The sequence below is a fragment of the Equus quagga genome, chromosome 16, assembly GCF_021613505.1.
Source record: "Equus quagga isolate Etosha38 chromosome 16, UCLA_HA_Equagga_1.0, whole genome shotgun sequence".
In the NCBI taxonomy this organism is placed as follows: domain Eukaryota; kingdom Metazoa; phylum Chordata; class Mammalia; order Perissodactyla; family Equidae; genus Equus; species Equus quagga.
Window position 1 is genome coordinate 42,695,274 of NC_060282.1, and position 16,022 is coordinate 42,711,295.

Here is a 16,022-nt window from a genome sequence, read left to right on the forward strand (position 1 = left end):
GGAAGACAGACATTTCTTCTGTTTTTACAAGGGGACTACTTAAAGAGATTTGAGCGGTGCTAAATGAATTACAAATTGTGTTTGTGGTTTGTATGCCTCTTTTTAAAAAATAAAGTAACTATGTTATTTTAGTAAATTTCAATTTCGTTATAGAAAAATTAGAAAATACAGAAAAGCAAAGGCTTTCATAGTCTCACCTTTCTTAGTCCCAGCTATCGACAGCTTTCTTTAATTTTTTCCCAAATCCTCTAGTAAACACACACACACACACACACACACACACACGCACATATATATATATGTGTGTGTGTGTGTGTGTGTGTATATATATATATGTATGCTTAAATGTATTCACCCACCACTCACATTACTGGACCAATACTGTAATACTGTTTTGTGGTTTCTTTTTAAAAGAAATTTTTTTATTGTGGTCTAAATAGTTTATAACACTGTGAAATTGCAGTTGTACATTAATATTTGTCAAATACCATATAAATGTGCCCCTGCACCCCTTGTGCCACCCTCCCCCATCTTCCCCCTGGTAACCACTAAATTGTTCTCTTTGTCTGTAAGTCTGTTTTTTTCCCACATATGAGTGAAATCACACAGTGTTTGTCTTTCTCTGTCTGGCTTATTTTGCTTAACATGATGCCCTCAAAGACCATCCATGTGGTTGCAAATGGAACACTTATGTCTTGTTTATGGCTGAGTAGTATTCCATTGTGTATATATATATATATATATATATACCACATCTTTATCCAGTCATTAGTCATTGAGCACTTAGGTTGCTTCCATGTCTTGGCTATTATGAATAATGCTGCAATGAACATAGGGGTGCATAAGTCTCTTTGTATTGTTGATTTCAAGGTCTTTGGATAAATACCCAGTAGTGGGATAGCTGGGTCATATGATAATTCTCTTTTAAGTTTTTTGAGAAATCTCCATACTGTTTTCCAAAGTAGCTCCACCAGTTGCATTCCTACCAGCAGTGGATGAGGGTTCCCTTTTCTCCACAACTTCTCCAACATTTATTACTTTTTGTCTTGGTGATTATAGACATTTTAACGGGCATAAGATGATATGTAAGTCTAGTTTTGATTTATGTCTCCCTGATGATTAGTGATGTTGAGCATCTTTTCATGTACCTATTGGCCATCTGTATATCTTCTTTGGGAAAATGTCTGTTCATCTCCTCTGCCCACTTTTTGATTTGGTTGTTTATTTTTTTGTAGTTCAGTTATGTGAGCTCTTTATATTTTATGGAGATTAACCCCTTATCAGATATATGATTTGCACATATTTTCTCCAAATTGGTGGATTGTTTTTTCATTTTGATCTTGGTTTCCTTTGCCTTCCAGAAGCTCTGTAGTCTGATGAAGTCCCACTTGTTTATTTTTTCTTTTGTTTCCCTTGTCTGAGTGTACATCGTATTTGTAAAGATCCTTTTAAGCCTGATGCCAAAGAGTGTACTGCCTATATTTTCTTCCAGAAGTTTTATGGTTTCCGGTCTTACCTTCAAGTCTTTGACCAATTTTGAGTCTATTTTTGTATATGAAGAAAGACAATAATCTACTTTCATTCTTTTGCATGTGGCTGTCCAGTTTTCCCAGCACCATTTATTGAAGAGGCTTTCCTTTCTCTGTTTTATGTTCTTGGCTCCTTTGTTGAAGATTAGTTGTCAGTATATGTGTGGTTTTATTTCTGGGCTTTCAGTTCTCGTCCATTGATCTGTGTGCCTGTTTTTGTACCAGTACCCTGATGTTTTGATTACTATTGCTTTATAATATGTTAGGAAGTCAGGGATTGCTGGTGAGCTTTGTTCTTGTTTCTCAGGATTACTTTGGTTATTCTGGGTCTTTTGTTGCCCCGTATGAATTTTAAGATTCTTTGTTCTATTTCTGTGAATAATGTCATTGGGATTCTGATTGGGATTGCATTGAATCTGTAGATTGCTTTAGGTAGTATGCCCATTTTAACTATGTTTAATTTTCCATTCCATGTACATGGAATATCTTTCCATTTCTTTATGTCATTATCAATTTCTTTCAGTAATGTCATGTAGTTTTCCTTGTATAGGTCTTTCACCTCCTTGGTTAAATTTATTCCTAGATATTTTATTCTTTTCGTTGCAGTTGTAAATGGGGTTGTATTGTTGAGTTCTTGTTCTGTTAGTTTGTTATTAAAATATGGAAATGCCACTGATTTTTGTATGTTGACTTTGTATCCTTCAATGTTGCTGTAGTTGTCGATTATTTCTAATCATTTTCTGATGGATTCTTTAGGGTTTTCTATATAGAAAATCATGTCGTCTGCACAGAGTGAGAGTTTCCCTTCTTCAGTACCTATTTGGATTCCTTTTATTTCTTTTTCCTGCCTAATTGCTCTGGCCAAAACCTCTAGGACTATGTTGAATAAGCGAGGTAATAGTGGGCACCGTTGTCCCTGTTCTCAGTGGAATGACTTTCAGTTTTTCCCCATTGAGTATGATGTTGGCAGTGGGTTTGTCATGTATGGCCTTTATTATATTGAGGTATTTTCCTTCTATACCCATTTTATTGAGAGTTTTTATCATGAATGGATGTTGGATCTTTTCAGATGCTTTCTCTGCATCTATGGAGATGATCATGTGGTTTTTGTTCCTCTTTTTGTTAATATGGTGTATCACATTGACTGATTTGTGGATGTTGAACCATCCCTATGTTCTTGGTATGAATCCCACTTCATCATGGTGTATGATCTTTTTAATGTATTGCTATATTTGGTTTCCAGTATTTTGTTGAGGATTTCTGCATCCATGTCCATCAGCGATATTGGCCTGTAATTTTCCTTATTGCATTGTCTGGTTTTGGGATCAGGGTGATTTTGGCCTCATAGAATGTGTTAGGAATATTTCCCTCTTCCTCAATTTTTTGGAATAGTTTGAGAAGAACAGGTAATAAATTGTCTTTGAACGTTTGGTAGAATTCTCCCAAGAAGCCATCTGTTCCTGGACTTTTATTTTTGGGGAGGTTTTTGGTTAGTGTTTCAATCTCTTTACTTGTGATTGGTCTATTCAGATTCTATATTTCTTCTTGATTCAATTTTGGGAGGTTGTAAGAGTTTGAGAAATTATCCATTTCTTCTAGATTGTCCAGTTTGTTGGCATATAGTTTTCCATAGTATTCTCGTATAATCTTTTGTATTTCTGTTGTATTTGTTGTAATTTCTCCTCTTTCATTTCCAGTTTTATTTATTTGAGCCTTCTCTCTTTTTTTCTTAGTGAGTCTGGCTAAGGGTTTGCCAGTTTTATTTATCCTCTCAAAGAACCAGCTTCTTGTTTCATTGATCCTTTTTACAGTCCTTTTTGTTTCAATTTCATTTATTTCTGCTCTGATTTTTATTATTTCCCTCCTTCTGCTGAGTTTGGGCTTTGTTCTTCTTTTTCTAATTCAGTTAGGTGTAATTTGAGATTGTTTATTTGAGCTTTTTCTTGTTAGTGTGGGCTTGTATTGCTATAAATTTCCCTCTTAGGACTACTTTCGCTGCATTGCTTAAGAGTTGGTATGGTGCATTTTCATTCTCATTTGTCTCCACATATTTTTTGATTTCTCCCTTTATTTCTTCGACGACCCATTGGTTGTTCAGTGGCATGTTGTTTAGTCTGCACGTTTTTGTTCCTTTTCCAGTTTTTTTCTTGTAGTTGATTTCTAGTTCCATGGCATTATGCTTGGAAAAGATGGTAGATATGATTTCAATCTTCTTAAGTTTATTGAGGTTTGCCTTGTTTCCCAGTATATGGTCTGTCCTTGAGAGTGTTCTGTGTGCACTTGAGAAGAATATATATTCTGCTGTTTTTGGATGGAGTTCTCTCTATATGTCTATTAAGTTCATCTGGTCTAGTTTTTCATTTAAGTCCACTATCTCCTTGTTGACTTTTTGCCTGGATGATCTATCCATTGATGTAAGCAGGGTGTTGAGTCCCCTACTATTACTATGTTGTCATTGATAATCTTCTTTTGGGTTTGTTAATAGTTGCCTTATGTACTTTGGTGCTCCTGTGTTGTGTGCATACATGTTTATAAGTGTTGTGTCTTCCTGGTGCGGAGTCCCTTTCATCACTATATACTGCCCCTCTGTGTCTCTCTTTACAAGTTTTATCTTGAAGTCTACTTTGTCTGGTATAAGTATGGCAACACCTGCTTTCTTTTGTTTGCCATTAGCTTGGAGTATTGTCTTCCATCCCTTCACTCTGAGCCTTTGTTTGTCTCTGGAGTAGAGATGTTTTCCTGGGGCAGCATATTTTAGGGTCTTGTTCTTTAACCCATCCTGCCGCTCTGTGTTTTGAGTGGAGAATTCCATCCATTTACATTTAGAGTGATTATTGATATATGAGGGCTTAATACTGCCATCTTATTCCATGTTTCCTGGTTCTCCTGCATTTCCTTTGTTTCTTGTGCCATGTATTTTGGACTACCAATTTGATTATATAGTTTACTCTGTTGGTATTCTTATTTTTCTCCTTGTTTATTGTAAATGTCTCTCTTGTAATTATTTGCTTAGTGGTTATCCTTAGGTTCATATAAAAAATCTCATAGTTGAGATAGGTCATTTTCTGATAGCCTCTTATATACTTAGACTGTACTAATTCCATCTGTTTCCTCTTCCTCTTCTAAGTTATTTTTGTTGTATCTTTTTCCAAGTTGTGTTGTGAGTTTGTGGTTAAAAAGCTGAGATCATTTTTGTTTCTGATTTGTGACTTCTTTTCTTGTCTAGCAATGTGTTGTGCATCTTCGAGAATACACCCGTATAGGGGCTGGCCTGGTGGCACAGTGGTTAAGTTTCACATGTTCCGCTTCTCGGCAGCCCGGGGTTCACTGGTTTGGATCCTGGGTCCGGACATGGCACTGCTTGGCAAAAGCCATGCTATGGCAGGTGTCCTATGTATAAAGTAGAGGAAGATGGGCATGGCTGTTAGCTCATGGCCAGTCTTCCTCAGCAAAATGAGGAGGATTGGCAGTAGTTAGCTGAGGGCTAATCTTCCACAAAAAAAAAAAAAAAAAGAATACACCTGTATAACACTTGTAAGCTTCATTTGTAAACATCGTCTCTTTTTTTGGCTAGGTAATGCATCTATGAGGTACAAATTCAAAAGGTACAAAAGGGTATACAGTAAAAAGTAGGTCTCTCATCTCTATCGCCAAGCCATCTTGTTTCCTTCCCTAGATATTCTGTATAATATCGTTTTTATTGGCCGCATAATATTTCTTTAAGTGGTAATCTTATTATATTTTAAGTTCTCATACATTTAGACTCCTGTCTTTATATTGTGATGTGATATTCCCTTTTTTTTTTAAGGCTGATCTTTTTTTTCTTCTTCTTCTCCCCAAAGGCCCCCAGTACATGGTTGTATATTCTAGTTGTAGGTGCTTCTCGTTGTGCAGTGTGGGACGCCACCTCAGCATGGCTTGATGGGTGGTGCTGTGTCCATTCGCAGGATATGAACTGGCAGAACCCTGGTCTCCTGAACTGGAGCACGCAAACTTAACCAGTTGGCCATGGGGTCGGCCCACTGTGATGTGATATTCTTGAAGTTATATTATTTTATACATCTTTAATTATTTCTTTATTACTTTCAATAGTGGAATTGCTGGGCTAAAATACAGTCTTAAGAGAGTGATTAATCCTAGAAAGTCCTATTTCATTTTAGAGGTTTTTTTAAGAAACTAATTCGGAACTCATCTGAATAGAAGTGTTAATAGAAGTGGTAGGAGTAGATGAGATAGCCTTAGTTTACCCTTAGGAGAGGGTAAAAAGAGAAGAGAAGATAGTTGCAGGGATAGAAGAGTAAGGATCGGGGAGACAGCTGTACTGTGACGTTTAAACACACAAGGACTCCCTCTGAAGATAAATGTGGCTCAGAGTTCTGGAATCTGACCAGTCTGTTTTTCACATTCTTGTTATCATAAACCTTCCATGATTTCCCATTGTCAGCCTGTCTTCCTAGGTTTGTGTATTCCTCTAGACATTTTAAGCCCCTACGTCATTGTGATATTTTTTTAAACTCTGAAAACACAATTCAGTCAACTCTTATTAAGTACCTATTAAAAGTCTTACATTCATTAAATGAATATGCCAGGCACTATGAATGTAACAGTAAACTGAAACTTGGTTCTTGTCTTCTTGAAACACCTCTCTAATGGGAGAGATAAAAGAAGTAATTATAATTTAGTTTGATAAGATGTTTTGGATACACAAAGGAGAGGCACCTATCTAGACTTGGTCTGGCTCAACTTGCAAGAGAAAGTTGACATCTGAAAGGAATTGGGACAGAGGAGTGTGGGAGGGTTCTAAGCAGAGATAATAGCATGAGTAAGGGCATGAAGATGAGAAAGAATGTGGTATTTTGGGGCTATAAATTTGGAGTGATAAAGAGAGGCCATTCTTATTTGTAGGACCAAGGAATTTGGCCTGAGGACGGTAAAGAGCAGGAGAGTGATACATTTACATTCTAGAAAGACCACTCTGCAATAGGAGAATGGGTTGGAGGGAGGCGAGAAAGAAGCACAGAACCAGTTAGGCTTCTATAGCTGTAATCTAGATTACAGTGCATAGTGTCTAGAACTAGAGTGACAGCAGGAATGGAGGGAAATACACAAACATGAGAGCAATTTGAGGTTTAATCAATAGGACTTGATGTTTTTGTGAACGAATGATGTAGGTGAGAGAGAATGAGAAAGAAGCCAACTGTGAAAGTGGTTTGTGTCTTGGCTATTGTGTGGATGGTGGTGCTGTCACTGATAGAAGAGAGTTCCGTTTTGGACTTGTCGAGTTTGTGGTGCCAGAGGAACATCCAGGTGAAGATGTCTAGTTGGCAGTTGGATATAGGTGGTCTGGGGCTCAGGTGAGAGGTCCTACATGGAGATACAGATTTGGAATTGACTTCTGGCAGTGGATGCAAATCTTATTTCTTGTTATTCTGTTGATTGAGTTTAGCTACTCAGTCCTACCTCTCTCCCCCGTTTTGCTCTCTAGCTATGATGAGCTATTCTTACAGTTTCTTGAACCTTCCAAGTTCTTGTTTGTATTCATTTTGTGCATGCTTCTCCCTTTGCCTAGAAAGCTCTTCCTCCTTCTTTCCCACTGATTCTTATTTTCCTTGAAGACTTGCTTAGCTCAGGTGCTACTTCTTTTGGGAAACCTTCCTTGACACTCCCCTTTTCCCCCCGCAAATGTTTGCTCATAATCTGAGTTAGGTGAGTACCCGTCTGAATTTTCAGTTTCCTGTGTGAGTCTGTATCATAGCAATTTATGTATTTGTACACCACAATAGATTGTTCCTTAACGGCAGAGATTATGTCTTCTTGTCTTTGTATCTTGAGGACCTAGCATACTGTGGAACATTATAGACATTTAATAAATAAATATTGGGTAAAAGTGGTAGCAACTAATATGGAAACTCTTCTGCTTAGAAATAAAATAGATTTTGAAAGCCTGTTTGTAAAATCTTAAGTTCATGTCCACAGTAACTATACCTTAACTACTACTACTATCATTTGTTAATTAGTACAGAGCATGGTGGAGGAGAATAGAATTGATAAACTTTTGTTGTAAGCTTCCTTTGTAAACACTAATGAGAATTTATAGCCATGGAAGCAAAGGGATTTCTATATCGTAGACTTTTTAAGTAGAGAAGTTCCTTACAGGAAGGAAACAGCACTGAAGTTTGAGGCAAAGTGCTTATTTCTTTCACGTAAATCTACTGTAGAATTTGTTGAATACTTACAGTATGTTTGTAATAGTTAAGATACAAGTTCAGCTGATGTCACAACAGTCGAAATAACAGTGGATTAGATAAAATTGGGTTTCCTCTCTCAATAATTTGGTTTTAAGCATTCTACAGCTAATATGACAGCTCCACAATGTCAGGGACCCAGGTTCTTCTGTAATCCTCTGTCACATTTTTGGAAAGACAAAGTTGAACAGTGTTTTGGTCTGTTGATGTGCTTGATATTCTTTGCAGCTTTAAGAGACTCAAGCCTCAAGTCTTTCTAGATGCAAGTAATGCGAACCATTCTTGTCATTATGTACTTTGGCCACTAGGTAGTGTTGGTTGGCTGAACTGCTAGGAAAAGTTGATGTAGAATAGCCCAAAAGCAGTGTGAAAGTTTTCTTTTTAAATTATTGATCACAAGAGCTATGTTTTTCTGATCCTATGTCAAATGATACCTGAAAACAAGTGTATGCTAAATTTATACTATCCATTTCTTTTATTGTGGTGAACTCCTAGTTTGTGCATTTTTTTCTTTTTTAAAGTACCTAAATGGTCTCCCTTGATCTCTTTATATTAGTTGGCATGTAAGTTTAGTAAATTAAGCTAATTTACGTACAGATCTGCAATCCCTTATCTATAATTCAGAAATTAAAAAATGGCAGAAAAATCTGCCCTGAATTCGTTTGGTCATGCAATCTGATCTGAATTGACAAAATACTGATTATAATATTTATTTAGTGTGCATGTTTCTACATGTGGTTGCAGAAGTATTAATGTTTTGATTACAAGGTACTGCTCCAGAAGCCACTGGGGGTGTTAAGTTAGTATACAGTATTTATATCATATTACCTTTCCAAAAATCTAAAAAGTCAGGATTCTGAAAGACATATGGCTCCAGAGTTTTCCAGTAAGGGACTGTAGGTCTGTATTGACCTAAGCAAAACATCAGCAGGGAGGCAAATATGCTGTAGAAAATGTTATTATACAAATGGAGAGATATAACTAGCTATATTTTATCATCAGCTGTTTAAAAAAGTAACATTTTTTTAAACATTTTTACAAAGCGTTGTAAATAATGGCACGGTTTTAGTGAAGTGAAGTTTAAGATTATTTGTGACATTTTGAATGAAACAAATTGAAGGTGACTAAATTTTGACTAGAAAATGTGTTTTGATTGCACTATGTCCCTCTCCCTTTTTTTATTTTTTTAATTTAAGCTTTGTTTTTTTGAGTTCATAATAGTTTACATCATTGTGAAATTTCAGTTATATATTATTTCTTGTCTGTCACCACATAGGTACTCCCCTTCAGCCCCTGTGTCCACCCCCAACCCATCCTCTGGTAACCAGTGAACTGTTTTCTTTGTCCATGTGCTTGTTTATATTCCACGTATGAGTGAAATCATCTGGTGTTTGTCTTTCTCAGCTTAGCTTCTTTCACTAAGCATAATTCCCTTCATGTCCATCCATGTTGTTGCCAATGGGGTGATTTTGTCTTTTTTTCTGGCTGAGTAGTATTCCATTGTGTGTATATATGTATATATATGTACATATATACACCACATCTTCTTTATCTAATCCTCAGTCGATGGGCACTTGGATTATTTCCATGTCTTGGCTATTGTGAGTAGTTCTTTAATGAACATAGGGATACAATATATTATTTTGGATTGTTGATTTCAAGTTGTTTGGGTAGATATCCAGTAGTGGGATAGCTGGGTCATATGGTAGTTCTATTTTTAGTTTTTTGAGGAATCTCCATACTGTTTTCCAAAGTGGCTGCACCAGTTTGCATTCCCACCAGCAATGTATGAGGATTCCTTTCTCTCCACACCCTCTCCAACATGGTTTATTTTTGGTCTTAGTGATTATAGCCATTTTAACAGGTGTAAGGTGTTATCTTAATGTAGTTTTGATTTGCGTTTCCCTGATGATTAGTGATATTGAACATCTTTTCATGTGTTTATTTGCCATCTGTATATTTTCTTTGAAAAAATGTCTGTTCATCTCTTCTGCCCATCTTTTGATCGGGTTGTTTGTCTTTTTGTTGTCCAGTTGTGTGAATTCCTTATATATTATGGAGATTAACCCGTTATCAGATATATGATTTGCAAATATTTTCTCCCAATTGGTTGGTTGTCTTTTTCTTTTGATCCTTGTTTCCTTTGCCTTGCAGAAGCGCTTTAGTCTGATGAATTCCCACTTGTTTATTTTTTCTTTTGTTTCTCTTGTCTGAGAAGACATGGTATTCGAAAAGATCCTTTTAAGTTCGATGTCAACGAGTGTACTACCTATATCATCTTCCAGGAGTTTTATGGTTTCAGGACTTATCTTTAAGTCTTTGATCCATTTTGAGTTTATTTTTGTGTATGGCGTAAGATAATGGTCTACTTTCATTCTTTTGCATGTGGCTGTCCAGTTTTCCCAACACCATTTATTGAAGAGACTTATCTTTTCCCCATTGTACATTCTTGGCACCTTTGTTGAAGATTAGTTGTCCATATATGTGCAGTTTTATTTCTGGGCTTTCAGTTCTGTTCCATTGATCTGTGTGCCTGTTTTTGTACCAGTAGCATGCTGTTTTGATCACTGTGGCTTTGTAGTGCATTTTGAAGTCAGGGATTGTGATGCCTCCAGCTTTGTTCTTTTTTCTCAGGATTGCTTTAACAATTTGGGGTCTTTGGTTGCCCCATATGAATTTTAGGATTCTTTGTTCTATTTCCGTGAAGAATGTTATTGGGCTTCTGATTGGGATTGCATTGAATCTGTAGATTGCTTTGGGTAGTATGGACATTTTAACTATGTTTATTCTTCCAATCCATGTGCATGGAATCTTTTTCCATCTCTTTATGTCGTTATCTGTTTCTTTCAGTAATGTCTTACAGTTTTCATTGTGTAAGTCCTTCACCTCCTTAGCTACTTTATTCTTTTTGTTGCGATTGTAAATGGAATTGTATTCTTGAGTTCTCTTTCTGTAAGTTTGTTATTAGAGTACAGAAATGCAACTGATTTTTGTAAGTTGATCTTGTACCCCGCCTACTTTACTGTGATTGTTAATTATTTCTAATAGTTTTCCGATGGATTTTTTAGGGTTTTCTATATATGAGATTGTGTCGTCTGCAAACAGCGAGAGTTTCTCATCTTCACTCCCTATTTGGATTCCTTTTATTCCTTTCTCTTGCCTAATTGCTCTGGCCAAAACCTCCAGTACTATGTTGAATGAGAGTGGTGATAGTGGGCATCCTTATCTTGGTCCTGTTCCCAGGAGGATGGCGCTCAGTTTTTCCCCATTGACTATGATGTTGGCTGGGGGTTTGTCGTAAATCGCCTTTTTTTATTATGTTGAGGTAATTTCCTTCTGTTCCCATTTTGTTAAGAGTTTTTATCCTAAATGGCTGTTGGATCTTGTCAGATGCTTTCTCTGCATCTTTTGAGATGATCATGGGGTTTTTATTCCTCATTTTGTTAATGTGGTGTATCACATTGATTGGTGGATGTTGAACCATCCCTGTCTTCCTGGTGTAAATCCCACTTGATCATGATGTATGATCTTTTTGATACTTTGCTGTATTTGGGTTGCCAATTTTTTTTGAGGATTTTTGCATCTGTGTTCATCAGCGATATTGGCCTGTAGTTTTCCTTTTTTGTGTTCTTGTCAGGCTTTGGTATCAGAGTGATGTTGACCTCATAGAATGTGTTAGGAAGCATTCCATCTTCCCTAATTTTTTGGAATAGCTTGAGGAGGATAGGTATTAAGTCCTCTCTGAAAGTTTGGTAGAATTCCCCAGGGAAGCCATCTGGTCCTGGGCTTTTATTCTTTGGGATGCTTTTGATTACTGTTTCAATCTGTTCACTTGTTATTGGTCTATTCAGATTCTCCATTTCTTCTTGATTCAGCTTTGGGAGGTTGTAAGAGTCTAAGAATTTACACATTTTCTCTTGGTTATCCATTTTGTCGGCATATAGTTTTTCGTAGTATTCTCTTATAATCCGTTGTATTCTCCCTCCCTTTTTTTAAAAGCAAAGTTCTCATATAGATGTGGTTCGTTTTCCATGTGTGGTTTATATCAATGAAGTCCGAGTCATACCCCCAGGAGTCAGAGCCCATAGCAGCCTGCCTGACAATAGAGCATATGGGTAAGTCAACTTTCTTTTTAAAAGAATTTTTGACTGAAGATTGTCCTCGAAATATATTCTTAAAGGCAAAATTTTAAGATAATATTTTGTAAATTAAAAAAACCTAAAATTTTATTCACTTATGGTTACGTTGTACTTGTAACTGACTCTAGGTTTTCTGTATAATCCATATTTCATTATAAACTTGAAAATAGTAATTACTTGATCTAAGTACTAAATTAAATTTTTCTTTCTTCATTCCTTTTTTTTAAAAGTTGGTGGAAATAGGTTTATATTTTCCAAAATATTCTATGGTGGCACAATGTAGTAGATGAAGTACTTTTAACCTTTTTCCTTGAAAATAAGAATTAGTCTGAATATTCAGAAATATATCTTTTAATGTTAGTACATTTTTATTATTTTATAGTATCAGTTTTCATGACTTGATGATCTTCTTAGCCTGATACATGTGTCTTTTTTTTTTTTTTTTTTTTTTTGAGGAAGATTAGCCCTGAGCTAGCTACTGCCAATCCTCCTCTTTTTGCGGAGGAAGCCTGGCCCTGAGTTAACATCTGTGACCATCTTCCTCTATTTTATATGTGGGATACCTTCCACAGCATGGCTTTTGCCAAGCGGTGCCATGTCCGCACCCGGGATCTGAGCCAGCAAACCCCAGGCCGCCAAAGCGGAACCTGCGCACTTAACCGCTGCGCCACTGGGCTGGCCCCATGTGTCTTTTTATAAATTCATAGCTTCACATTAGCCATTAATTGTATGTAGCAAGTAGTTATTTGATGCTTTCTCTTTCTTAGGCTCTGTGGGAAATAAACAAAATGTAAGACATGGTCCCTGATGTAGAGTTGTTGATAACTTTAACAACTGACATAAAACAGAGGAATTTGATCTATGTTGTAAAATGAGTAATCATCTTCTTCTTTTGATTTTAATTACATGAATTGGAGATATAAGCTAAATTTTGGTTGTGGAAACATGAGTATATATAATAAATATATCTATGTGAGTTTTTAGCTTACAGCCTAGGTATTAATCTTCTCTTATTAATACCACATTTCATTATGTGCATGCTGTGATAACTCAGTTTCTATTACATGAAAGAGTTAAACCAGCTACTTAATGGTGTTATGGTACAGAGTCAAAGTTAAGGGCTCATTTCTTCATAATTGTGAAAAGTAATTGGTTACTTGTAGAAGTAAGTAGAAAATCTTCAAATGTTTTCAGGTCATTCAAAGGTAAAACAAATACAAAACAAAGCAGTAAGTGTTTAATTAATGTTTGTAATGAGAGATCACTATAATTGACTTTGTATCTTTTTTTTCCGTGTTTAAGAAAATAAAAACTCATGTTTTCCTATAATTTCTTCCTGCTGTTCCTATAAAAAGCGTGTAGAATGGGAAAGATGGAGTAATGATAGTGTATCCAGCAGTCTTCTCTAATTGTACTGCTTTTGGTCAACAAGGGTCTATTATCTTTTGCTGCATAATAAATTATAGCAAATTTAGCAGCCTAAAACAGTAAACATTTAAAATATAATCCCAGACTCCAGTCTCAAGATTTGCCTGGGGCTGGAGAATTTGCTTAGTAGCTTGCTCCCTTGGCTCTTGGCAGGAGACTTTAGTTCCTTGCCAGGAGATTCTCTTTATGGGGCTGCTTATGTCACAACATGGATTCCTCTAGAGTGAGTGATCCAAGAGTGAGAGAGCATGCCCTCAACAAGGAAGCCACAATCAGTGTGTTTTATAACTTAATATCAGAAGTGATATACTATCATTTTTAGTATGTTTTGGTTACGTATTCTACTGGTACAGTGTGGGAGCTACACAAGGGTGTGAATAGCAGGAAGCAGGGGTCTTAGTAGCCATTTTGTTGGGTGGCTACCAGAGCAGGCAGAATGGATCTCTGTCATTAGCTGCAGTGGGTAAGAGTTTTGTTTCATTTTCCCTCTTCTTATCTCTCTCCTTTTTCTTAGCTGGGGGTGAATGGCTGTTCATGTTGTAATAGTTCCAAATATGAAATTGTCATAAACAACTTCATACACAATATGTTACAGAACAGTAAAATAAAGTATTAATTCAGTAGTACAAATGTAAGATGTCAGGAAGCCTGAAATCCCAAGGTTGAAAGTAATATTAGTCATCAAATGATATTTGTGCAGCATACTTTACAATAATGTTTTTTCTCATTATAAAATTCAGAACTTTACGGGTAAAATTAAAATCCCTGTAATCCCTCCATCCTGAGAGAATCTTAACATTTGATGCACTGTTTTTTAATGTATATGTGTGTACTTGTATATATGTAAATGTGGTATGTTATGTGAGGTTAGGTTTTAGAGTCAACAAGTTTTAAGATGAAACACTGGTGTAGTCAAATTACCATTGATTCTTTAAATCCCTTTTCAATGACCAGGGCGTGCATCTTTGATGTCTCAAAAGTAAAGAATTTGCATTTCAGCCCTTTTTCCTTTCCTTGAGATATTGGAGGCCAGGGTCTAGTTTGAAGAGGAAAGATAGGAGGGAGAGACTAGAGTTGTTGAGCACATATAGTTGAATTTGTGTAAGATAAATGTATGATGCTGCTCTGACCCCACTGTGTATATTCTGTTTATTCCTTCATTTTATTTAACATTATCTCAGGAGTACTTTCACATCATTCAGTTTTATTTGAAAATGTGATTTCTGATGGCTGCATGATCTAACAAATGACTGTATAGTAATTTATTTGGCTAGTTCTTTATGTGGGGACCATTAGATAGATGGTTTTCAGTTTTCAAATTACAAGTCAGAGTATAATGAACATGCTCTTGAAGGAAAATCTTTGTTTGCCTATCAGTGTTTCCATAGAAACACTTCCTAGACAAATCTATTTCTGGACCAAATAGTGTGAACATTTTCTCAGTCTCCTGAATTTTATTGTCATATTGCCTTTCAGAGTGATTGCACTTATTTGTACTTCTACCACAAGTGCATGAGGGAACCTCTTTGGTAGTACTCTGGGCATTACACTTTTTACCATTTGGATTTTTTGTAAATAAACTACAAAGCATGCAGTGTTTAATATCAAGGTTTTGGTTGAGCCTAAGGAGTTTCAGCCATGTGTACACTTGATATGTATCAAGTGTAGCAAGATTTCATTCTTATGCAAATTAAATATGCTTTAATCTTAACTATGTAAATCTACAAAAAAAGTAAATATTTTATGTAAATTGCTGCTGTTATGCAAATTTCAGTTTAGGCTTTGTCACAATTTAGGGCTTTGATGCCAAAATTTTTATTACGGTTTTGTATTAATGTGGATTAAATTGAAATCAAATTGTAATTATAATATACAGCTTGAAGTTAGTTAACTCCTGATTCTTTTTGAAAGGGAATAATGATATAAAGAATTATAAAATTAAGTATTAGAATTAATTAGCATTTGCTTTTAAAATATATTAAAAAATTTAAATATTTACTTGTTTTAGAATGGTCCAAGTAGCAAATGAAAGATGCTTGATGATTAAAATTTTATTTTCAGTAATACTCAAAGTGAATAGTATGCTACTTGAGAATTGGATGTGAATAAAATTACAGAAAATATTACAATTAACTGTATATTTTTGTTATTTAAATCTTAGGAATATTATATCTCAGTTCTAGAATTGCTCTTAAATTTGTACTTACTTTGTTTTTTGTTTTAATTTAGGAACTGATTATTGCAAAGACTGACGTTTCAACTTTGTTTCATTCACAGGGAGACATCTCCGCACACATTTCAATTAGACTTATTCTTTAACAATGTAAGCAAACCAAGTGCCCCAGTTTTCGATAGGTTGGGAAGGTATGTACCTACTGGGTAATGCCACCAGAAACTCATGAGTTAGTGAGCAAAACCTTTTTATTCTTTAGATAGAAGAAAAGGATATATAAAGTGGTAGACCCAAGAACTTAGGGTTTAATTTTATCGGTTGGCAATATTAAAGAAATGTCAAGCTCCTAAGAAGTTGTTTATTTACAAAATAAAATTTTCAGTGTATGAAACATTAATCATCTTTTATTTACTTTTTATTGGTATATGCATTTCTTATACATGATTTTATAATAACCTTCTAATTTAGAAAAGATTGCTTTTTGATTCTTTAAAAAAACTATAAACAC

At 35.5% G+C, this 16,022-nt stretch overlaps 1 protein-coding gene across 2 annotated transcripts in view; it reads left to right on the top strand.

Annotated features, from left to right (window-relative positions):
- VIRMA (vir like m6A methyltransferase associated) overlaps window positions 1-16,022 on the top strand; it is a 66,319-nt gene that overhangs the window by 2,814 nt on the left and 47,483 nt on the right. For both annotated transcript variants that reach the window (XM_046642117.1, XM_046642116.1), the window contains exons 2-3: window positions 11,774-11,889; window positions 15,619-15,705. In XM_046642117.1, coding sequence (XP_046498073.1) covers window positions 11,774-11,889; window positions 15,619-15,705 — 203 coding nt within the window. The remainder of the gene's footprint in view (window positions 1-11,773; window positions 11,890-15,618; window positions 15,706-16,022) is intronic.